Source organism: Vipera ursinii (assembly GCF_947247035.1).
Source record: "Vipera ursinii genome assembly, chromosome: 1".
Taxonomy (NCBI): Eukaryota; Metazoa; Chordata; class Lepidosauria; order Squamata; family Viperidae; genus Vipera; species Vipera ursinii.
Genome location: NC_139512.1, coordinates 153,313,278 through 153,338,344, shown reverse-complemented (window position 1 = coordinate 153,338,344; position 25,067 = coordinate 153,313,278). Strand labels below are relative to the sequence as shown.

The 25,067-nt window shown below is 40.2% G+C and overlaps 1 protein-coding gene across 1 annotated transcript in view; it reads right to left on the bottom strand.

The window, feature by feature from the left end:
* Positions 1-481: 481 nt before the first annotated feature.
* Positions 482-25,067, bottom strand: part of LOC310642007 (sodium channel protein type 2 subunit alpha-like) — a gene marked incomplete at both ends in the record, with an annotated part of 63,679 nt that continues 39,093 nt past the window's right edge. The window contains 10 exon segments of the mRNA XM_083365384.1: positions 482-1,677; positions 1,867-2,137; positions 3,373-3,470; positions 6,366-6,507; positions 9,033-9,086; positions 9,695-9,976; positions 11,820-11,942; positions 17,655-17,828; positions 19,079-19,233; positions 19,812-19,932. Coding sequence (XP_083221510.1) covers positions 482-1,677; positions 1,867-2,137; positions 3,373-3,470; positions 6,366-6,507; positions 9,033-9,086; positions 9,695-9,976; positions 11,820-11,942; positions 17,655-17,828; positions 19,079-19,233; positions 19,812-19,932 — 2,616 coding nt within the window.

Here is a 25,067-nt window from a genome sequence, read left to right as displayed (position 1 = left end):
CAAACAGCGGATACAGTTGTTGTTGTTTCTGAGTGTTTTATGATCGACACAGGTCAATTCTAGGTTGGCACCTCTTTTACTGATCCCTACAGTCTGGATAGCCATTTTTCTTTCCTCTTCAGCAGTGTCAGCTGGTAATGCAAACAAGGAGCTGCCTGTCAAAAGAGCCGTCCTGTTTTACAGAGCAGCATTTGAATTGGCAAGGGGTCACTATCTTGTTAATAGGCACTGACCTTAAGTATATAGCTAACATTTGTATGTATGTATGTGTGTACACACACACACACATACATACACACACACATATATATATATACATACATACATAATATATTTATAGATATTTTTATGTGTGTGTATGTCTGTCTAAGTGTGCAAAAACAGTCAGTTTGGCATAAACCTCCTATAGGAGTCCTTTTGAAATAATACTTTACTTTCTCAAACTGTAAACAATTTGTCATAAAGGGATCGTTCATTTTGCTCATTTTTTATAGTCCCTGACATCTTTACCTCTATCTTCTTTTTCTGATTTGTCTTTCTCATATTTATCTTTGTCGGGCTTTGTAACGCTATCATAGGAAGGTGGAGAGGTGGTGGAGGGAGTCATATCGTTTTTTTCAGGAGTAGAATTCTCATTTAGCTTATCAATGATCATATCTTCTTTGATAACTGTATCATTGCCTCCTTTAATCCTATCTTTACTAAACATGCAGGAAACTTTTTTAACTTTTTGCCTCAGGAGGTAGCACTTAAAGGCTCGCTGAATAATAACGGCAGATACCTCCTCTTGTTTTCGTTTCAGGGTGGTGGTAATTGGTTCATAGGAGGCTTTTGACGGGTTGGCAGCCATAAACCGGTCTTCCATTTGAATACGGAGGGCGTCCATTTCATCACTTTCACCCAAGACACGTTTGGTGAAAGCAAACAAGATGTCGAGGCAGTGAATTCTGTCACCGCTCACCATGGGCAGGTCCATCGCAATAAGCTGAACTTTGTTTGGTTTTGGTATTAGAAGAGGAGGATCCAACGAGGCTGCAAAATCAGAGAGTTTGGCAAATTCTATGAATTGGGTTGCATCCGGATCAAACTTTTCCCAGACCTCGTAGAACATCTCAAAATCATCCTCGCTCAAAGGCTCAGCACTTTCTTCGGTAGCCACGCTGAAGTTCTCCAAAATGACAGCAATGTACATGTTCACTACAACTAAAAATGAGATGATAATGTAGCTGACAAAGAAGAAAATCCCAACCGAAGGGTTGCCACAGTCTCCCTTGACTGAGCTACCCGGGTGGTCTATCTCCGGGTCGCAGTCTGGAGGCCCGCTGTTCAGGATGGGCGCTAGCAGGCCATCCCAGCCAGCAGAGGTGGTGATCTGAAAGAGGCAGAGCATGCTGTTGCCAAAAGTTTCAAAGTTGAACAAGTCATCGATGCCAACTTCTCTCTTCACGTAGGCAAAGTTGGACATTCCAAATATGGCGTAGATGAACATGACCAGGAAAAGGAGGAGACCAATGTTGAACAAGGCAGGGAGAGACATCATCAAGGCAAAAAGCAAAGTGCGGATCCCTTTTGCACCCTTGATTAGACGCAGGATTCGACCTATCCTGGCAAGCCGAATTACTCGGAACAAAGTGGGGGACACAAAGTATTTCTCAATGATCTCCGCGAGGAACATACCTATAAACAAACATTAAATGTCTATTAATCTGAAATGCAGATTTAATACTTTAATTAGATGTTAATTACAATCTCATATGAAAACATAAAGGATGAAACATATTGTAAACATTAAAATCATCTGTTAATTACTCATAGTTTTCATTTATAAACATGTTACATCTTTTACTACAATGAAAATTTTCTTACCTACAATAGATAAGATGACAACCACAAAGTCAAAAATGTTCCAGCCTATTGTAAAATAATAATAGCGGAGCGAAATCAGTTTCAAGACGCATTCTCCGGTAAAAAGGACAATGAAGATCAAATTAATTCGATACAAAATAGCTTCCATTGCATCAGTTTGGTCATCAGTTTCTACCATCATGGTAACCATGTTAAGGCAGATAAGAATCATGATGCTGATGTCAAAGGCTTGTTTTGTTACAAAATCAAAGACCATGCCTTGGAATTTGTTCTGTAGTTGAAGAAAATAAAGATTATTCATATATCTCCTGATCAGTTATAGACAATTATAATCTATATAATTATGATCTGAAACTGCTATAAACTTCACCGTACAGTATACTAGTCAAACTGCATAGACAGAAGGTGCAGCAAGACAGAATACCACTATGTTCCCGGAAAGTCAGAAGTGTGAAGTTATGAAATAGGAAGCATATCCATTAATAGCTTTCCTGTGGGATTTCACAGTCTCATTGAATACCTGAATCAGATAGGGGTACATAACAATTACTGCAATAACTCTGTTTTGATTTGTTAATGCTGGATTGGTTTGGTCAGCCCTAAAGTCATTTAATGGGATGCGGTGGCTCAGTGGGTTAGGATGCTGAGCTCGTCGATCAGAAGGTCGGCGGTTTGGCGGGTCGAATCCCGAGTGCCGCGTAACAGAGTGAGCGCCTGTTACTCGTCCCAGCTTCTGCCAACCTAGCAGTTCGAAAGCACGTAAAAATGGAAGTAGAAAAATAGGGACCACTACGGTGGGAAGGTAACAGCGCTCTGTGCGCCTTTGGCGTCTAGTCATGCCGGCCACATGACCACAGAGACGTCCTCGGACAAGTGCTGGCTCTTCGGCTTTGAAATGGAGATGAGCACAGGCCCCTAGAGCCGGACACGACTAGCACGCATGTGCGGGGGAACCTTTACCTTTTACCTTTATGGTGGGAAGGTAACAGCGTTTTGTGAGCCTTTGGCGTCTAGTCATGCCAGCCACATGACCACAGAGACGTCCTCGGACAAACGCTGGCTCTTCAGCTTTGAAACGGAGATGAGCACCGGCCCCTAGAGTCGGAAACGACTAGCACGCATGTGCGGGGGAACCTTTACCTTTACCTTTTAAAGTCATTTAAATGTAAGGGGCATAGCCTTCAGACCTTTCCCGATCGTACTGCGTAATTTTGGTGGCATGATTATTGACAATTTGTAACATGTTTTTTCCCCAAAGCGTTTAAGCTAGAAACCATTGAAAACTGTAGAGTAATCCAGGGGTCTCCAACCCCCAAGCTGCAGCCTGCTACTGAGCCGTGACCTGGGCCCGCCTCATCCTCAGTTACTAATTTAAAAATTATGTGCGTGTGTGTGTGTGTGTGGTGGTGGTGGGGTTATAAGGTATAAATTGTTTTCTAACTCTAGCATGCGTTTTCAAAAACAGTGAGAACGATGAAAAAAAAAACAACCACCCATAACACTTACTGCTGGCCTGGGTATAGGTTTCTGTGGTTTCTTGGAGCCCAGTTTTTTCATTGCATTATAGTATTTTTTCTGCTCTTCTGTCATAAAGATGTCTTGACCTCCAAAGTAAAAAGGGAGAAACAAAACCTAGTTACAACCAGACATTTCTATTCCCTTTTTTTTTCTTTACTGTTTTTTCTATATACTGACTTTTATTTGATGGACAATCTCTTTCCCTTGGGCTGCCTATTATTACTAAAGCAAAAGCCGAGCATATGGGGGAGGACAAATTTATTTATTTATTTATTTTTGGGACTTATATGCCGCCCTATCTCCCGAAGGACTCAGGGCGGCTAACAACAATAAAAACAACGATTCAAAAGTTAAGAGAAATTAAATAAACAGCCCCAAAATAAATTAACTAAACAATTAAAAATTAAAACATTTTAAAAACCCGTCGTCAATCCAGGTCAGCCTGATGAAAAAGGAAAGTTTTGAGGTCGTGGCGAAAGGACCGGAGATCCAGGGCCATCCGGAGCTCAAGGGGGAGTTGGTTCCACAGGGCTGGTGGGAGTAGTCCCAAACACAAGCTCTGCTCCTTTGTAGAAGGGTTGATGTTGTATGCAGGCATGTACAAGTGTGCAGGGTTTCGGTCTGTAAGCCCACCCGCTCTTTTACGCTTCCCTTCATTAGGGGTGGCTCCCTAATGGGTAGATAACAGGGCATCCTTCTCCCATAGTTCAGCTAAGGTCAGGAATTTAATTTCAGCAACGTTACAGCAGACTGAAAAGTATAATTGCCACCATAGTCTCTCAGCACTGCCATCATCACTTCTGTCACTGTCGTTATCATCAGGTATTAAACTTTTGTCTCAATTTCCAGTATCTTAGAACAACCCCCTCCCATAAAATAAAAACATCCATAGTTAGGGAAGAACAAAACATAAAATAAATAAAACCTCCAGGTTACGAAATAAATAAACGAACAATTGGAAAAAATATATATTTTTCAGCTCTCATAATGCAAATACCTTCAACAAGTAAAAAAATAAAATAAAAAAACCTCAAAGCCCATATTGAAAAAATGAAAAGCATGATAAAAAGATAAGTATGGAAAAGGATCACATCCCAAATGACATCCAGAAGGGTTCATCTTTTGCTAGTTTCCAGAAAGCCATTGCCAAGAACTATTTATTATTTAGATTTATGAGGTCCTTATGCATATTTACATGAAGTAGTACATTGTTTTACAATGTAATTGTTTATATAACTCCCTCTTTTAAAACTAACTCATGGTGGAAATCTTTCATTTCATGTATTGGTTTTAAAACACCATATGCCCTGGACCCAGCTGTTTTAAACAACTTTCGTCCAGTCTCCAACCTTCGCTTCCTTGCGAAGGTTGTTGAGAGTGTGGTGGCGCAGCAGCTCCCTCTGTTCCTGGAGGAAGCTGATTATCTAGACTCGTACCAATCGGGCTTCAGGCCCGGGTACAGCACGGAGATGGCATTGGTCGCGCTGCTGAATGATCTCTGGCGGGCTCGGGATAGAGGTTGCTCCTCTGTCCTAGTCCTATTAGACCTCTCAGTGGCTTTTGATACCATCGACCATGGTATCTTACTGCGGCGTCTTCGGGGGTTGGGAGTGGGAGGCACTGTTTTACGGTGGTTCTCCTCCTACCTCCTGGGACGTTCGCAGTCGGTGTCGGCAGGAGGGCAGAGGTCGGCCTCGAGGCCTCTTGTTTGTGGAGTTCCTCAGGGGTCGGTCCTCTCGCCTCTCCTGTTCAACATCTACATGAAGCTGCTGGGTGAGATCATTCGTGATTTTGGGGTTGGGTATCATCAGTATGCTGATGATACCCAGCTTTTTATTTCTACCCCAAACCACCCCAGTGATGCCCTCTCCATGATGTCCCGTTGCCTGGAGGCGGTCCGGGTCTGGATGGGGAGGAACAGGCTTCGGCTCAACCCTGATAAGACTGAGTGGCTGTGTGTGCCAGCGTCTCGGGAAATTCAGAATATTCCATCGTTAATTATGGGGGGGTGAGATATTACCCCCCGTAGATAGGGCTCGCAACTTGGGTGTCCTCCTAGATTCACAGCTCTCCTTGGATGATCATATAGGAGCTGTGACTAGGGGGCCTTCGCCTAGGTTCACCTGGTGCATCAGTTGCGGCCCTATCTAGACCGGGATGCCTTGCGCATAGTCACTCATGCACTCGTGACCTCCCGTTTGGACTACTGCAATGCTCTCTACATGGGGCTACCCTTGAGGACTACTCGGAGGCTCCAGCTGGTGCAGAATGCAGCCGCACGAGTGGTGGTGGGGGCTTCCCGATACTCCCATGTAACACCTCTACTCCATGAGCTGCATTGGCTTCCGGTTGCCCTCCAGGTAAGATTCAAGTTGCTGGTTACGACCTATAAAGCCCTAAATGGCATGGGTCCGGGTTACTTACGGGAGCACCTGCTGCCGGCATCAACTTCCCTTCGTCCAGTGCGCTCCCACAGAGAGGGCCTCCTTAGGGTGCCGTCAGTCAAAGAGTGTCGACTGGCGGCTCCCAGGGGGAGGGCGTTCTCTGTGGGCGCACCAGACCTTTGGAACCGTTTACCGGTGGAGCTCCGGACAGCTCCCAACCTTTGCTCCTTCCGACATGACCTAAAAACATATTTATTTGAACAAGCCGGTCTGGTCTGATGGGTTTAGGGGTATTTTAACGTTTTGTATTAATTTATTTAATTGGGCTGTTGTATTTAATATTTTTTAATTTTCTCCGTCCTTCGGGAGAAGGGCGGTATAAAAATTAAATTAAATAAATAAATAAATAAATAAATATGTTCCTTTTTTACAGTGGCAATTTTAGAATTAATGTTTACAACTTATTTTTAGGAAGTACACATTGGAATAATAGTTGCATATTTGAAAGAAAGAAAAATAAGAAGAAATACACAAAGCACAATGTTTTTCGTAAAATAAAACCTCTGATAGTCTTCTGAAATCACAGCGATAGAATACTTATCTTCTTTTTTTGCTGATTGAAGTTATCTATAATGACGCCAATAAATAAATTCAAAGTGAAGAAGGATCCAAAAATAATAAAGATGACAAAATAAAGATACATATAAAGGTTATCCTCATAATGTGGCTGTTCTTCCACCTGCAAGGGAAAGAAATTTTTAAATAGAAAAATGTTCTATTCAATTCTATAAAATTTATGGGTATTATTTTTATGAAGTGTGAACCCTGGGCCAAGCCTTACCATATTTAGTCTTTATATGAAACAGTTATTAAGAACAGCATAGAGAAATTCACCAATTTTCATTTTAACTTTACATAGAGTATCTATGTACAATTATTCAACTAAAGCATTTTCTTCTCAGTTATTATTCACTTTTCTCTATTTCCTCTCCTCTCTAAAATCCACTGATGTAGATGTCATGCTAGAGCACATGGCTTTTGCTAATAGACAATTGAGGTGTTTAGATTCAAAGAAGTAGCTAAAAAGAAAGACACATCCTGAGCTTAGGAGAAAGTGAGAAGAAACCAAATGGACATGAATGAAACAGACTTTCTGGATGAGACAGAGCCTATGCATTCTGCCAATTATGATACAATATGTTAATGTATTTTTAAAATGTTAGCTTTAAGCATGTGGTCACAGTTTTTCATTGGGACCAGTCATTGGGAAAGAGTTTTACTGCTTTCTTGGAAAACAGTCATTTCAACAAAAGGAGATCTCACATTTATATCCCACATTTCTTTTACTATATACAATGAAGCTTGTACAATGTGTAGCTATGGAACTATAACTCATCTGGTTTCTTGACACTACATGTACACACATACACAAAAGTATAATGAAACAAGTTCCGGATGGCAATTCTTAAGTTTGGAAAGTAATGTATGGTATTTGAAGTTGTATAATATATTAGGAGAAGGAAAGGTTGTATAAACTTGGTTTTAGTATGAATTTAAAGCCCAGTTGGAAAGAAGAATAGTTTTAGAAAATTGATATAAATTGTTTTATCTGTGATTGTTTTTATTGGGTATTAGATTAAAAAGTATTATTTTGTATTTGACTAATTATTGATATGATATATATATGTTTGGAGTTTATCTATATGAGTTAAAGTGCGATAGTTTAAATAGTTTAGGATTGTTTGCGTAAGTTAGATTACCGTATGATTGTTTGTATTTTTATACCCTGTATTCAGCTCTGGGAAGTGGGGGGGGAGGGGAAAGGGAGGGAGGGGTTGGGGAGGGTTGGGGAGGGGGAAGAGGGTGGGAGGGGAGGGGGTTGGGAGGGTTTTTTTCTTTTTTGTTAAAGATAAAATGTATTGTAAAACTTTTAATAAAAAGTATAATGAAACAAAAAGTATATGTTGATGTGTGTCTGTGTGTCTGTGTGTTTTTGACAACTGATTCTCTTTTCTTTTTACTTTTCTTTTTGCTTCTCGGAAATAGAATTATGATAGGAAACTTTATCAGATAAAAGGCATCTGAGATTCTGTTTACTGATCTTAATGTGCAAAGCAACTATTTTAGATTTTATTTCTTAGTTTTTATTGTATTCCATATCATGTTGTATTTGAAGTATTCTTGGTCTGTATCATAGTTACAGATGAATACCGTAAATATGCATTCATATAATTCCTATTCTTTTTGCATCAGCTACTCATTTACTGCAATGAAAAAATTAAAGTCTACATTCTGATGAAAATTTTGAGAATTATCTATGGCTAAGATAGTCTGGTTTTTTTTTAAAGATCAGAATGGGGAATATTATGACTGGATTATTATTTTTTTACTTGAAATTTTTATAACTAGCACAAGGTAATAGGTTTTTTTTTATTAATTATTATTCTAGTTGTCCCAAAGATGCTTTTTCACGAGCAACTGGACTTTCTTGTTTTTTCTTTGAAGACCTTTTGTGAAACATCTTCAAAGAAAAACAAGAAAGTCCAGTTGCCTCGTGACAAAGCATCTTTGGGACAACTATGACCTGGATGACTGCGAAAGTCCATATAGACCTTACTTCCAGTCATTATCCTTTGATAGGAAAGGGTCCTGTATTTCCTCTTGGGCTTTAGACATACTGGAGTATTTGAGACCCATTTTTTAAACCTTTACTTACACTGAAGTAGTGGGGAAAGAGTTGGAAGATTTAATAGCAAAAATGGGTGCCTTAAGCCTTTACGGCATCCATTTTACCTCTTAAAGTTTTTCACTTCTGTTTTTTTGGGGTGAGGTTATGACTCCATTCTTACCTCTTAAATTCTCCTCTGAGGTAAAATACACTGGGAAACAAACAAGCAAGCACACAGAAGTATCTTCCAGCCATAACCTTCTCATCCCAGCATCCTACCTGCCTTGCCTCTTTGAAAAAGAAAAGAAAGCAGACAAACCCTACGATCAATGGCAAGGTTGCTTTAATCCTACCTGACTTAGTTTTAATGTGAAAAAGAACTGGACCCTTCCGGGGAAACACTTGCTGATCTGATGAGTGGCTGTGGAGGATATGGAGGCAAGGGTCCATGTAGTAAAACCAGCTGCGTTTGGTCTACCAGGCAATTACAAGACGGTAACAAGACTGCAAATTTCATGTATGTCTTTTCTGCCGTCTTGTAGACAATCGTATTTTTGCAGTCCACTACTGGTTTCCCTTCCCAATAGCTTACTTACATTTCGTGAATCTACAGCTGCATACATGATGTCCATCCAGCCTTTGAAGGTGGCCTGCAAACAGCAGTCAGGCAATTATATTTTAAGCAAAGGAATAAAAGCACACAGTACATAATTCCTAAATGTTCCTGTTGTGTAAATTGTAAATGTCTTTTAGAAGACCTCATGTCCCCCTGTCAGTTTTCTCTTTCAAAATGTGTCTTTCAACTCACATATTGCTAGCCTAGTACAGCTCTGAAAAACAGCCATTCTCTGTATGCAATGGTCTCTTCTCCAGTTATGGATAATTTCTATTTATTAAATAGGGATGGGTCAGATTGCTTGATTGCACCAGGTATAGTGAAATAAATAAACGACCTATCACAGGCACCTCTGCATTTTACTAATGATCATTTATTTCATGGACAAGATATAATTTATATGGCATGCAAAAAGTTTGCTAACAGATGTATTTTAGAGAAGAGCGTAGAAGAGAAAGATTAAGGAATGCCACGTATGATACAAATCAGTCCATTTCAAAACCTGGCAGCTGAATCATTTGTAAAGTGACTGACTGTTCACATTGATGGAATTTTCTAATTACGGAAAAAAAACCTGCTAAAGGGAGAAAAATAAAATGGTCACGTTGTTCAAATTTTAATAGAGGAAGAACAGCTACTTACTACTTGAAGCAGAGAGAGGTAGCCAAGTCCCACATTATCGAAGTTGACTTTAACATTTTTCCATCTGGCTGTTTCATTTTTTTCAATGAGATTCTCACACTCAGTCTGATTGTCAACTTCATCAGTGCTGAACATTTCCCCGGTTGTGGTGTTAACACAGTGGTAGAACTTGCCAGCAAAGAGATTCACTCCCATAATGCTAAAGATTAGCCAGAATATAAGACATACAAGAAGCACGTTCATGATAGATGGAATTGCTCCCAAGAGAGCGTTCACCACTACCTGTAATACAAAGTAATAAACACATGAAGTGAAAACGTATTTGCTAAAATGAGATAGGAAAAGGAGAATTTCTAATTCCTAGTTTTGCTTCTTGGCAATGTTGTGCTATAATTTAATCACAGCTGAAGGCACTAATGGTAATAATAGATGATGAAAAAGAGATCAGGACTCGGGTATAAACATTGGTTTGAACAAAGAAAATTACAAATTTAGGGAAAGATTTGAGGGAAAGAGACTTTCCAGAATTTAGCTTCCCAAAATTGAAGAGGAAGGACCATAATATGTGGCAGAACATGCATTGAAGGTTTTATAACTCCAGGGCAGTATCCTATCAATACCCTAACCCTAAAAATACTCTTTCCTCACACATTTGGAGAACCAAGTTGCAAGTCAGAGGAAAATGAATTATAAGGAAATATTAGCATTTAAATATCAAATAACCCTCGATGTTATACGATACGATATGATAATCTTTATTGTCATTGTCCCATACAGAACAACGAAATTGAAAAATCCACATGAACCCCACAAAACCCAACAAAAAACAACAAAATACATATCAACATACCACCCACCCCACATATACACATTTAACCCCTAGAAACACTCTAACACTCTAAAAACTAAATACAGAAGTTCTCTCAGAAACTGCATTCAAAGCCAAAACGGCTTTTGGATAAAAACTATTTCTCAAGCGGCTGGTCCTGGTCTTTATGACCCTATACCTCCTTCTAGAAGGCAGAAGCTGAAAGAGATCATTTCCGGGGTGCGTGTAATCCTGCACAATCTCCACAGCTTTCTTATAACCCCTGGAGGCATAGATTTGATCTAAAGTAGGAAGAGTACACCCAATTATTCTCTCCGCAGTCTTTACGACCTTGGACAGCATTGTTTTTTCCCTGACTGTACAACTCCCAAACCACACACACAGACCATAGGTTAACACGCTCTCTATGGTACAGTGGTAGAATGCCAACAACAGGTCCTTTGAGAGATTATGCTTCCTGAGAATTCTCAAGAAGTATAACCTCTGCTGTGCTCTCTTCATCACAACTTTGGTGTTTGCTCCCCATGTCAGATCATCTCTTAACTCCATTCCCAGAAATCGAAACACCGAGACCTGTTCCACACAATTCCCTTCAATAATAAGTGGATGAATGTTCAATTTGCATTTCCTAAAGTCCACAATAATTTCTTTTGTTTTTTTTAAATTGAGGAATAAATCATTTTCCCTACACCACTCCGTCAGCAACTCAACCTCCTTCCTATAAGCTGACTCCCCTTTATCATCATTACATTGCTCAATCATCTCCTCCGTATAGTCTCTGTAGCTTAGGTGGGAAGGACAGTCCATAATGAAGCAACAGAAGCTTATGAAAATAATTGTCCATCCAGTTAGTATGTTACCCTGCAAATACAGCAAGAAAACAAGTAGCTGCAGTTCTGAGGTAGCCTAGAAATGTATGCATATGGGCCCTCCAAATATGTGTGTTATCGAAAGGATTTGGGTTGGCCATCAACCATGGAGCAGGTCTCTATCCAGCTTCTTGATTTTTTGAATTAAGGAGCTTCTTTAATGATGTATTAGATCCACCATTTCAGAGATGTGATTTAAATGAAAATAAATAATCTGATAATGAGGTAAATAACTGCCTTTAGACGCTGCCTAGATATATTGGAATTATTTCTCTCATGTTGCCTAGAGGCTAAGGGAATAGAAGTAGGATGTTGCCCAGGGCCACTTTAAATGAAATTTAAATTAGTGGCTTTGAGATACACATTTGTAGCATACCTTTAAGAAAATAATTTGCTTCAAGCATATGTTATTTCATATTTTTCTTACCCTCATTCCTTCGAACCGTGACAAGGCTCTTAGAGGTCTTAAAGCTCTTAAAGTCCTAAGAGATTTAATTGCACCAAGTTCAGAGTAGCCCAAGGCATTCGCTGTTAAGCTAACAATAGAGACCTACAAATGAATAAAAGAAAATAAAGTAATTTACTGTGCAAATAATGGTCACCATGTGTTCCCCAAGAAATCTCTGGTAACGCCACCTCCCCAGTCTGTCATAGCTGAAGATTATCTTACAAAATCAAACTAATCATAATCAGAAATAGTAAAGTTGGAAGGGACCTTGGAGGTCATCTAGTCCAGAGGTCATCTAGTCCAACTAGTTCAGAGGAGTATAATGAGCAATATCAAAGAAAGAGATGGCAAGAAAACAAACCAAAGAATCTTTGCTCCTACTCTGAAGTTTATAATTTTTATATTTATTTATTTGTAACCTGCCTTTAGTATTTTTTTACAAATAATTCAAGGCAGCAAACATATCCCGCACACTTTCCTTCTATTTTCCCCACAACAGTGTTGTGGGTCACTAAGGCTGAGAATGACTGACCCAAAGTCACCCAGCTGGCTTTCATGGCTAAGACGGAGACTAGAACTCACAGTCTCTGGCTTTCTAGCCTGGTGCCTTAGCCACTAGGCCAGACTGGTTCTCTTTTTACTCCAAAGTTTATTCCAAACTTATACTTCTCATAAAGTCAGTTGGCAGATCTGAATCATTTTATTTCATTTATTATTTCATTTATTATATTTGTATACCGCCCTTCTCCCGAAGGACTCAGGGGGGTGAACAGGGCACATATAAAAGTACAGAATACAAAAATTAAAAAAAGAATTAAATAAGAGCCCGAGCTAAAACAGTAAAATAATATTAAAATCCCCAATAAAAACCCCAGCACATCCCCCATCAGGCCAGGCCGGCTTGTTCAAATAGGTAGGTCTTCAGACCGTGTCGGAAGGAGCGAAGGTCAGGTGCCATCCGCAGCTCAACCGGCAGCTGGTTCCATAAAGCCGGGGCGCCCACAGAGAAGGCCCTCCCCCTGGGGGCCACCAGCCGACATTCTCTGACCGGTGGCACCCTGAGGAGGCCCTCTCTGTGGGAATGCACAGGGCGGAGGGAAGTTGACGCCGGCAGCAGGTGATCCCTGAGGTACTCCGGACCCATGCCATGTAGGGCCTTGAAAACCATCACCAAAACCTTGAACCTCATCCGGAAGACAACTGGTAGCCAATGCAGCTCGCGGAGCAAAGGTGTAACATGGGAGTACCGGGAAACTCCCAAGACAACTCTCGCGGCTGCATTCTGTACCAGCTGGAGCCTCCGAGTGGTCTTCAAGGGAAGCCCCATGTAGAGAGCGTTGCAGTAGTCCAGACGAGAGGTCACGAGTGCATGAGTGACCGTACACAGGGCATCCCGGTCTAGATAGGGTTGCAACTGGCGCACCAGGCGAACCTGGGCGAAGGCCCCCCTAGTCACAGCCACTATATGATCTTCCAGAGTAAGCCGCAAATCTAGGAGGACTCCCAAGTTGCGAGCCCTATCTATGGGGGGTAAAAGCTCACCCCCCATGGAAAGAGGTGGAATATTCTGAATATCCCGGGATGCCGGTATGCACAGCCACTCAGTCTTGTCGGGGTTGAAGTCTGTTCCTCCCCATCCAGACCCGAACCGCCTCCAGGCAACGGGACATCACGTCGAGGGCATCACTGGGGTGGTTTGGGGTCGAAATGAAAAGCTGGGTATCATCAGCATACTGATGATACCCAACTCCAAAACCACGAATGATCTCACCCAGCGGTTTCATATAGATGTTGAACAGGAGAGGCGAGAGGACCGACCCCTGAGGAACTCCACAAACGAGAGACCTCGGGGTCGACCTCTGCCCCCCTGCCAACACTGACTGCGAACGTCCCAGGAGATAGAGGAGAACCACTGAAGAACTGTGCCTCCCACTCCTAATCCCCTGAGACGCCGCAGCAGGATACTATGGTCGATGGTATCGAAAGCCGCTGAGAGGTCTAATAGGACTAGGACAGAGGAATATCCCCTGTCCCGGGCCCTCCAGAGATCATTCACCAGAGCGACCAATGCTGTCTCCGTGCTGTACCCGGGCCTGAAACCCGATTGGCACTGGTCTAGATAATCCGCTTCATCCAGGACCAGAGGGAGCTGATGCGCCACCACACTCTCAACAACCTTCACAAGAAAGCGAAGGTTGGAGACCGGACGAAAGTTATTTAACACAGCTGGGTCCAAGGCAGGCTTCTTGAGGAGAGGTCTCACCACCGCCTCCTTCAAGACGGCGGGGAAACTACCCTCACTCAAAGAGGCAGATATGACCGCCTGGAACCAGCCTCGTGTCCCCTCCCGAGCTGCATACACCAGCCAGGAAGGGCACGGGTCCAATAAACATGTGGTGGAGCTCAATCTCCCCATAATCCTGTCCACTTCCTCAGGGGTCACAGAATCAAACTCCTCCCAGATAATATCGACAAGACCGCCCGTGTCCAGATCATCAGACTCCACCCAGCTGGAGTCCAGACCGGTCCAAATCCGAGCGATTTTATCCGACAGATGTTGACCAAACTCCTCGGCATGACCTGCAAGGGTTCCTCCCTCACCTCCTGATTAAGGAGGGAGCGGGTCACCCTAAACAGGGCGGCTGGGCGGTTATCTGCAGACGCGATAAGGGCGGAGAAGTAATTAGACCTCGCCGCCCTTATCGCTGCGAGATAAGACCTAATGTGGGTTCTTAGTCACAATCGGTTGGATTCGGATCGGCTGGACCTCCAACAGCTCTCTAGGCCCCGTCTCCGACGCTTCATCTCCCGAAGCTCCGCGGAGAACCATGAGCTCGCTGGGATCTGCACCGGGTCAGGGGCCGCAAGGGTACAACTCGGTCAAGTGTTGAATCAATTATAGGAAGACATAGCAATATTTTTTTTTACCAGATTTAATGATTATTACTGATTTAATGATTATTAAATGATTATTAAATGATTATTACTCAATCAACCACCTCTTATGAAATGATGGGAGGATTCACCGACCCCTAAGTATTTCTGGCTCACTCCTTCCAATTTTTGACATGTTCCTGACTCTTGATTGCAGGAACCAGAACTACAACGTCCTCACCAGTGTACCCATTTGAAGTGGCAAACGCTCAATCGCTCAGCGGGTCTTCCAAATCCTCTGTTTTTTATACCTCCTGGTCTGCCTATCTGCCTTGGCACTGCAGCTTGATCCCTTGCGAGGGATAGATAGGAATCCCATAGTACTGGTAAGTCACAGAAATGAGAGAATGATAAAGGTGAGCTAAAAACTATCGTGCTGTCTTCTATAACTAATATGAGCTTGAGGCATGTGCTAGAGGAAAAGCCATCTGGGAGTAGAAACAATAAATCAAGTGTTAATTATAAGTTAAACTTACTGGCAATCATAATTGTTTACACTGGTGACTAGTAACCGTTTATCCCTCTCAACATTTTGCAAGTCTCTCAAGACCTGGCTACGTTATTAGGCCTGAAGGTCACGAGGGATGAAGGAGATTTTGCAATGGTTTTTTTTTTGTGTGTGTGAGAGCTCCCTTACTGTAGTTAATTTCACACTCTCCTGTTTTATGTGCCTTTTTGTTATTTTAATTGTGATGTTTTTATGTTTTTGTTTTTGTTAATTGAGTGCCTGGAATCACTTTCATGTGAGATGGGAGGCCATATAAATACGATAAATAAATATTGTTAAAAATATAAAAAATTTTCTTTTCACATTAATCAGCCTCCCGTGAAATGAAAGGCTGCTAGGGAAAATATTCCTATAACATGGCTAAAGTCACAGACATTATATTAAAAATATTCTTCCTAAAGATAGTACCAAAAAAAAAAAAGATTGTATGGTCTGCTGTTGCTTGGAAGCATCTTGGGTAATAATGTTCTAAGATGCATGAAAAAAGAGAACTCTATAAATCAGAATCTGCACATATGAAACTAGAGACAAAGTTACTTTGATTTTCCTTTAACTGTTCTAGGATATGCAATCTTACTTTTTGCGACTCAGAGTTCATGTTTAAGGTCTTTTGGACTTTCCTCCAACACCATCATGTTCTCGTCAGGTCTCTCTCCTTCTTTCTTTCTCTCTCCAAAGATAGAAGTTTTGAACCTTTAGATCTCTTGAGATTTATATTTTTTTCCCTTTCACAAGAGGATGGAGTAAAGGATCCCTTGGTCCTACTTGCACAAGGCAGGTTTTTTTCTCCCTTGCCTGCCCACATGTTCCTATCCACTGCTCAAGTGCTTAGATGAAAAGGGAACCAGATACCACTCTTGAGAGGCCTGAAATGAGCCAAGGGAGTGAAGTGAGCTTGTCGATCAGAAGGTCGGCAGTTTGGCGGGTCGAATCCCGAGTGCCGCATAACAGAGTGAGCACCTGTTACTCATCCCAGCTTCTGCCAACCTAGCAGTTCGAAAGCACATAAAAATGCAAGTAGAAAAATAGGGACCACTCCGGTGGGAAGGTAACAGCGTTCCATGCGCCTTTGGCGTCTAGTCATGCTGGCCACATGACCACGGAGACGTCCTCGGACAAGCGCTGGCTCTTCGGCTTTGAAACGGAGATGAGCACTGGCCCCTAGAGTCGGAAATGACTAGCACGCATGTGCGGGGGAACCTTTACCTTTACCTTTAGTGAAGTGGGGGAGAAATGTTTGGCCATTCTTTACTTCATTCCATAAGGTATTATCAAGGAAATAAGAAAGTTTTTAATTTTGTGGACCTAAAGGTGTCCTGTTACCTATCATTTCAAGCTTACTGCTGATAGGGGTAGCCATACTTCATCCTGTATTACCCTCCGTTGATAGGGCTCGCAACTTGGGCGTCCTCCTGGATTCAAGACTCAGTTTGGAAGATCATATAGGAGCCGTGACCAGGGGGGCTTTTGCCCAGATTCACCTGGTGTGCCAGTTGCGTCCCTATCTAGACCGAGATGCTCTATGTACAGTCACTCATGCGCTCGTGACCTCCCGGTTAGACTACTGCAATGCCCTCTACATGGGGCTGCCCTTGAGGACCACCCGAAGGCTTCAACTGCTGCAGAATTCAGCCGCGCGAGTTTTGATGGGAGCTTCCCGATACTCCCGTGTAACACCTCTTCTCCGTGAGCTACATTGGCTTCCGGTTGCCCTCCGGGTGAGATTCAAGGTACTGGTAATGACCTATAAAGCCCTAAATGGCTTGGGTCTGGACTATCTAAGGGAACACCTGCTGCTGGCATCATCTTCCCATTGTCCTGTGCGCCCCCACAGGGAGGGCCTTCTCAGGGTACCGCCGGTTAATGAATGCCGGCGGGTTATTCCCAGGGGAAGGGCGTTCTCTGTGGGTGCGCCTGCCCTATAGAACCTACCCACAGAATCTAGGACTGCCCCCGACCTTCGCTCATTTTGCCGGGACCTGAAAACTTGGCTCTTCGATCTGTTTGGTCCAGACTGTGGAGTTGTTAATTTAACTGGGTTTTAGATTTACTCTTGGGGCTTGAATTTAATTTAATTGTTTTAATTGTTTTTAATTTTTTGTATTCATGGTTTTAACTGCCCTGTAAACCGCCCTGAGTCCTACGGGAATAGGGCGGTATACAAATCCAATAAAATAAATAAATAAATTTCCGTTTCCAGTTCTGCTTCACCAAGGGAATTCCGCTCAGTGGCAATTTTACTGAACGCCATTCACCCAGCTGAAAGCAGAAGTTTTCCTTTTCTGAAAGTAGTGAGTTTATTGTATATTTAATGATTGCTATAAAAATTCATGCTACAATGTATCGATAGCTTAAAGAAAAAAAATACCTACGTCAACAATGAGGAAATCCAGCCAGCACCAGGCATTGGTGAAATAGATTTGAAAGCCGTAAGCCACCCATTTTAGAAGCATTTCTAAAATAAAGATGTAGGTGAAGACCTTGTCTGCGTATTCCAGTACAGTCTTGATAGTCTTGCGCTGCTCAATGTATATGTCTTCGAAAGCCTGGGGACAGAAGTTCCCCCACCCCACCCCTGGTTTTAGTATGGCTTATTATTTATTGTTTGCTTTCAAATTCTAGAACTAAAAACCAGTTCTCCCCTCTTTCTACTGAAAGGCTTAAATGCTTCACTTTAATCAATATATTTATTAAATCAGAATATGACAAAAAATATCAAAAGCATTTGTTTTAATATTTATAGAGGTCTACTTTATAGAGTTTACTGGAAGAAGCCACATCTTAGTGGCTGATGACATGTTTTATATGTAGTACATTGCAGATTCAATTATTGGCATCTCTAATTAAATTAAAATAAGTTACCTCTTTGGGATTCTACCCCCAAATTTCACAAATTGAACTAAATAAAGCTGTTTAATCATATGTAGCTCCTTATGTTTCTTCTATTCCATTCCATAGAAAGATAAAAGTTACAAAGGTTTGTTTGTTTGTTTTTAATGGTGGGCAAAACCAAATGCCATGCTAATTCTGATTTTAGACCCAAAATCCTAAACCTAAAAAAGTTGAACTGTTCATTTCCCTCTCCAGTCCCTCATAGAGAAGTAACAGTGGAGTTTAAACTAGTATGAATCCAATATATAAGTATGAATTGCTATCCCATTTGGAACAATTTAGAAATCTTATTTTATTGTGACCATACTTGCTTAACTGGGATTAATGGATCTCATTTTCGTAAGAAAAATCCTTACAATAAAAGCATGCACCCACTTTGTAAAGCTATTTGGGATTAAAAAGGCATCAAAAATCAACCTTCTTCTGTAGGAATATTATATGCAACAATTTGAAGGGAAAATAGAATAGAACAGAATAATAACGTTATTGTCACTTTGAATGTACACTAATCGGCATCCATTGAAACAAAATGTGTATTGAAAACCACTTTGGTGCAGAAAGCCAGATATTTAACTGGCAATGGGTAAACCCAGCTTCAACTCTACCCTGAACTATATAATTGACTAATTGTGACTGTGACTAATTGTACAGGTGTAATTGTGTAATTGTGAGGAAAAAATGGTAGGACAGAATGCTATAGGCAGCACCTTGAGCTCCTGAATGAAAGGTGGGATATAACTCTAACAATTAAGCAATAAAATCGTACTACTTTAGGGATAGCTATGACTCACAGAAAAGATAATCCCTACTAAAAATTCAGAGGTTTTAAGATAATTATGTGTCTGGGTTATTTCCTACGCTAAATCTCTATGATAATGAACGGTTTTCAAGTTCTAAAAATTACCAGAGCACCACTGCTAAGGAGAATCATGAAGACAATAAAAGTCTCAAACCAATTATGTTCTACGATTTTGTAACAAGTCTTCCGAAGATTCCACCAGATTTTTCCTTTGCGATCTTCTCCACTGACTTGGCAGCACTTGAATTTCCGGATGCAGCCTGGCAAAATATGCAAGATGATATGGCAAATGAAAACAGAGTAACAATTACAGTACTACATGTCTTCAGCAGAATATGCTCTTAAACCAGCAGATGGCTTTGGAGCCCTTTCTCACTCTAAAATTAATTGGTTTAATTTGAAATGATGCTTTGGAAATCTACTATATTGTCAAAATCAGTTTTCATAGGACAGTTTCAATGATGCCCAAAGGAAATTACTTATCACAATTGAGACTTTGTATACATGTCTTTCAGCTGATTCCAAGATTCTATCCCAGTGCCTAGAGGTTTGGATGGGGAGGAACTATCTCTGACTCAACCCTATGAAGTTGAGGTGGCCGTGGGTATTTGAACTGTACAGATCTGGAAATATTTCATCTTGAATGGGGTTCCACCTCTCCCTTCCAGGTTGCTACACAGTCTGGGTGTCTTCCTAGACTCACAGCTCCTGCTTGGAGAGTCAACTGTGACTAAGAAGGCTTTTGCACATCTCCTTTTTTATGCAAGTTGTGTCCTTTGCTAGATCGGGGGCCCTTAAGACCGGCACTGAAAGATTTGCAATATTTTATATTATTCACCTTCTGTAAAACAGGCTTCTGGTTCGAGAGATTCTTCAGGTTCAGCTTCTGGTTGTTCTCCAATTTGGGGAATTCCAACATCAACTGTACTACCTTCGGACGAACTAGATGCATTTAGTTTCTGCAAATGAATAAGAAACTGTTAATGACGGTTTTATTTGTCACGGCATTGGGTGTGCTTAGTACATTCCAGAATGCTCTCTTTCTTTATTTAAGAACTTTGAAATAAAAATTAAATTAGCCTAGGTTTATATTAATCTCAATTTATTTTCTGAACATGAAGGAATAAGAAATTATATTCCATGATGCACTGTTATATTCATACTAGGACTCATAATTTGGAACCAATTTTGTTAACACTGAGAGAGAGCCAAATACAGAGTTAAAAATTAAGAAATGCTTTATTAGCACGAACGATTGCTGATTATTCAAATGAGGTAACAGAGAGCAGTATGAATTGCAGCATTTCCCCAAAATTATGACCAAACCAACCAAAAACTGAAAGCAGCATTTTCATGTCTGATGCAGATAGAATAGGCATAAGCAGCAAACTATATTTAACCGGTTACTTCCCATTGGCATGAAAACACAAATTATCAGTGTGTATGTACTTCTAAGTTTCTGTAATTCAGAAAGGAAGGCAGCATATTAATTTCAGAGCAAGAGCCATTATTTTGCATTCTCTTTTGGCAATGCACTTGCACAAATGACTGTGCATTTTAAAACTACTTTTTATTCTTGCATGGTACACATATAGGTCCTCTGAGTACATATTGAAATGTACACGGGTATTATTTGGCATAGCATTTACAATGCAATGATGACCTGTTTTCGAAGAAAGGCTTTACCTTAACGATGAGAAATGCTTTTGACTAAGCCTTCAGCTGATTTCCTGATCCTATTCAGAGAAATGAATGTAGTGTCCCATGAAGATAATATGAGTACCATTGTGAATAAAAGTAGTGACCATGTCATTTTTAGCCTTGTACAATGTTATTAACATGTATAACATTAACAAAATGGCTGCACTGGTAAGTAACTAATTTTGTGTGGGAATGATGTAAGCAGATGGTGAATTATCACATACTTGTATCAGTCTTTTTTAAAAAAAAAAAAATAAGGTAAAGCTACAGGCATTTATTCATAGGTACAAACCTGGTTTCATAAACTCTAACCAGCTTAACTATTAGTTTGATGAAGAAAGTACTTTACCATGTTTGCTCCAGCTTGAGACGTTAATTTTATAAACAGCAGAAAGATTTAGTTACCTTTTAAAACTGACTGAAAGTACTTTGGATGATCCAAGCAGTTTTTGCCAATAAAAGCAGGTGTTTGTAGAGTCTCTTCCCATTTGTACCTAACCACACCACTAACAACTGGCAACATCTTTTTTTTCCAGTGACCCCAGGATGTTGCTTGCATCTTAACCCCAGCCCGCTGAAAGAGACAGCTTAAGCCTCCTTTTGCTGTACCAGTGGTAAAGCAATATTCCCACCCTTTATTCTGACACCATCCAAGGAGAACTTCAAGGGGTGTAAAATCTGTTCCTCTGAGGCACTTATGCCATTTTAAGGATGTCAAATGACTTTAAAGACAGGCAATAGACGCAGGACAGAATCAGGATGAGGACAGAACACGTGGCGCCTAATTTTCTGCCACCTCAAGGGTAATGGTAAGCATGTCTTACCTCTTACGGAGGAAAATACCTGTTTTATTTCAGCCAGTTTGTGATTAACTATTTGTTTCTGGAAAAAATATTTAGCATTTCATGTTGGTCATTGCACTCTACTTCTAGAAGGCTTGAAATAATTACACCCTGCATTTTTTTCTCCTTAATATGGTTTATTGTTAGTTGAATTTCGAAATGTTACAGTAGGAAACAAACCAGAACTAGTCTAAAGGCACTTTTCAAGCTCAATTCTCCTAGCTGTTATGTAAACCAATATTAGGAGATTAGTTTTGTATTACAAAGAAAATCAACTTCTAAAATATTTCACCACCAGTAAACAAAGCAGACATTATTGTCAGAGAACATGTTATATACAGTACTCAGTATGAATTATAGATAACTTTAAAAAATGATCTTATTAATGCCATGTAGTAGTGATGTAATGGAAATACAAACCGTGCATATTCATTCATGAATATATATTTTTGAGAGTACAAATAATTACTCTATACTGACTATATTAAAATTTACAATTTTTTGATACTTTCCATTGAGTTTTTAGTTATGAAAATCTAGAATTATGCTTTAATTACCAGTAATAATCTAACTAAAACTGACTAGAATATAACTTCTTGATTACATGGTCCAAGCAGGCTTCTGTAATGAACTGGCATATTATCAAAACCAGTCAAAATAATAACATTTTGAAAAATCGTAGTATACTGAGAGTCACTTTCATTATACATTTGTATCCAGGATTTTAAAATATTTTATTGTACACCACCATTTGTGACGTACGTGGTTATAACAATTCTTTTTCTTTTCCTTCCAATTACATCCATGAATAGGTTTTGCATAAGAATCATTTCCACATATTATACTCATGATGGCACAATCAGTCAATGCTAATCAGAAATGACATATTCTACCATGCTTATAAATTGGTCCCAAGTGAAATTTCTATTATATAAAGTTATATTACATTGAAATCAGTATCTGGCTTCCATCTAAAGCTGTTTAACTACAATTATGCGTATGCATATCTCAAGCAACTCAAAAACATTCCAGTGAACAGTGCACAAATTATGAAATAAGTATATACAGGAATTATAGCATTCACTACCTCATTCATTCTACTAGAAAAGTCCAATCTACTTGCATAGTAAATGCCAGATGCAATCTCTTATATAAAAACTGCAATAAATGGGAGATTATTCAAATGCACTAAATTTCTCTATTTAAATGAAAACTCTTATGCTCTCATTTGTTGGACTGAAGCATAAATTCCAATCTGGTTTTATAATATTAGTTATGTATATTTTATATTTAAACATCAAATCATCTAGTATTTTAAAATTTTAGAACTGTATAGCAATTTGCTTGCATCATTTCATCCCTGTTTTATAGCACTATTGTTACAGCAATAGGAACACAAAAGCCAAAATAAAAGTAAACAGGCATCTTTTTGCTTTCCAGAAAAAAAAAGATGGTATATTTTACATATTCATTTCAATAAAGAGGTAAAATACTTTCTGTGTATTGTTTCATAAGCAATGAAGTAAAAGAAACCACAAATCCAAATTTGACCAGTTCTTTCTTTTCTTTCTTTTTTTAAAAAATATCCTTCATCTGCAAGTCATTATATTATATTAGTATCTTGGGTATTTCATGTGCAAGCAAAAAGATCAGGGAAAAATTAGAGAAACTGATATCATGCAAGTAAGTACGCTTACATTTAGCCTACGAATTTACAATTAATGAATTGCAAATTTAGGCTTGTAAAATTATTCTCAGTGGAAAAGATGGTGTTTTTTATAATAACCACAACATCTGAATTAGATGCTGCATGGAAGCCAAACCATTAAGAAAATGAAAGACCCCAAGCATTTGAGCTCTGCTCGTGCTACTGACCGACAGAGATGATTACATAGCCCTGCTGTAATCTCAGAAAGAGTACATAGGAGAAGGGTGATCAACTACCCATCTTCAAACACTTCAGCTGGAGCTATGGACCAGGACAGCTATTAAAAAAATAAAATAACCAAGTCATAGCACAGGTGAACACAGTGCCCTACATTCGTACATACTGATCACACTTTTCCTTGCAGAATGCAGAAAAGGATTAAGAGTGAGTAAGCCAAATGAATTAAAAACACGAAATAAGAAAAAAAGAAATATACACTATTCATTCTACCTTTCCGTACTTTCTAATATTTGCAAGTGACCTTTGTACATCCATACACTGATTTAAACTATACTGTAGACTTGTTTGTTAAACTTCTCCTCTCTTTCTTTTTGAGAACCTATCCAACCACAACTTTGTTTTCACTTTCGTCTTGACTCATTCAGTCTTCCTTTATATACTGTTGCAATTAGAGCCTCATTTGTTCTGTTTATGAACAAAAGCACCTTATCGTGCTTCTTTCAGACTAATAATCAGCTTTCTATTCATTCTGCATTCATTCAGCACCCGTTCATTCTTGACCCTATCTTTTCTTTTCTTTTTTTACAACACACGCTTGCTTGCACTGCATTCATCTTACTGTGCTATTTCTCCTGACATCTCCTACTCTCATTTAATCCAACAAAGCAGACAAAAACTTACTTCACACACACACACACACACACACACACACACACACACACTCTTTTTGCTTCTTCTGACCAATATTCATTGTTCATAACAAACCATAAACAATCCATTGCCTGCTACCAGCATTTGCACATCTTAAAACATCTCCACTCATTTTCCTAACTTTGGTCAATATTTTACCAATGTACAGTACATAAATTCAACAATTTGCTTTAGTTTGTGTTACAATATATAACTTGCAACCATTCACTTAGTTTTTCCCTCTTCAATATGACTGCCTTGGTATTTTAGTAACTGACTGGCAGATTCATATTTCTTGATGCATTATATCAGGGGTGTCAAACTCAATTTCATTGAGGGCCGCATCAGCATTGCGGTTGCCCTCAGGGGGCCGGGGGGGGTATGGCCAGGGTGGGCGTGGCCTACTGGGTGGGCATGGCTAGAGTGTGTATGGCCTACTGGGTGGGCGTGGCCAGCTCTACATCGTTCGCATCAAGGGTGCCTATGGGGGCCTGGGCAGGAGTGGGAAAGATCTGAGGGTCTCTGGCAGAAGGAGGGCCTCTGGGCCAGGGCCAAGGCAGTGGGGGCCGTTCCCTCACTGCTTCCAGGATGGCTTCGCGGGCCACATGAAACCACTTTGCGGGCCGGATCTGGCCCCCGGGCCTTGTGTTTGACATGTCTGCATTATATAATCTCTTTCACTGCAAATGATTGGGGGTTCTCTGCCAACAACATGCTATCACCTGTATGCAAAGGTACATTCGCATACATGTTGCTAGGCAATACATCCTTGTTTTTACTATAATCTTTCCTTATACATTTATCCATATATGTATGAAACAACCAAAGAGACATTACATTTCCTTGTTTTTTCCCCTGTTCAAGTATTGAACAATTCAACAAGCCTTTCATTATTTTCTCATACACGTTTACTTTCCTCACTGTCAAACTTCTCCTAGCACTCTAGACTGGAAACAGTCAAGCAAGAACCAGT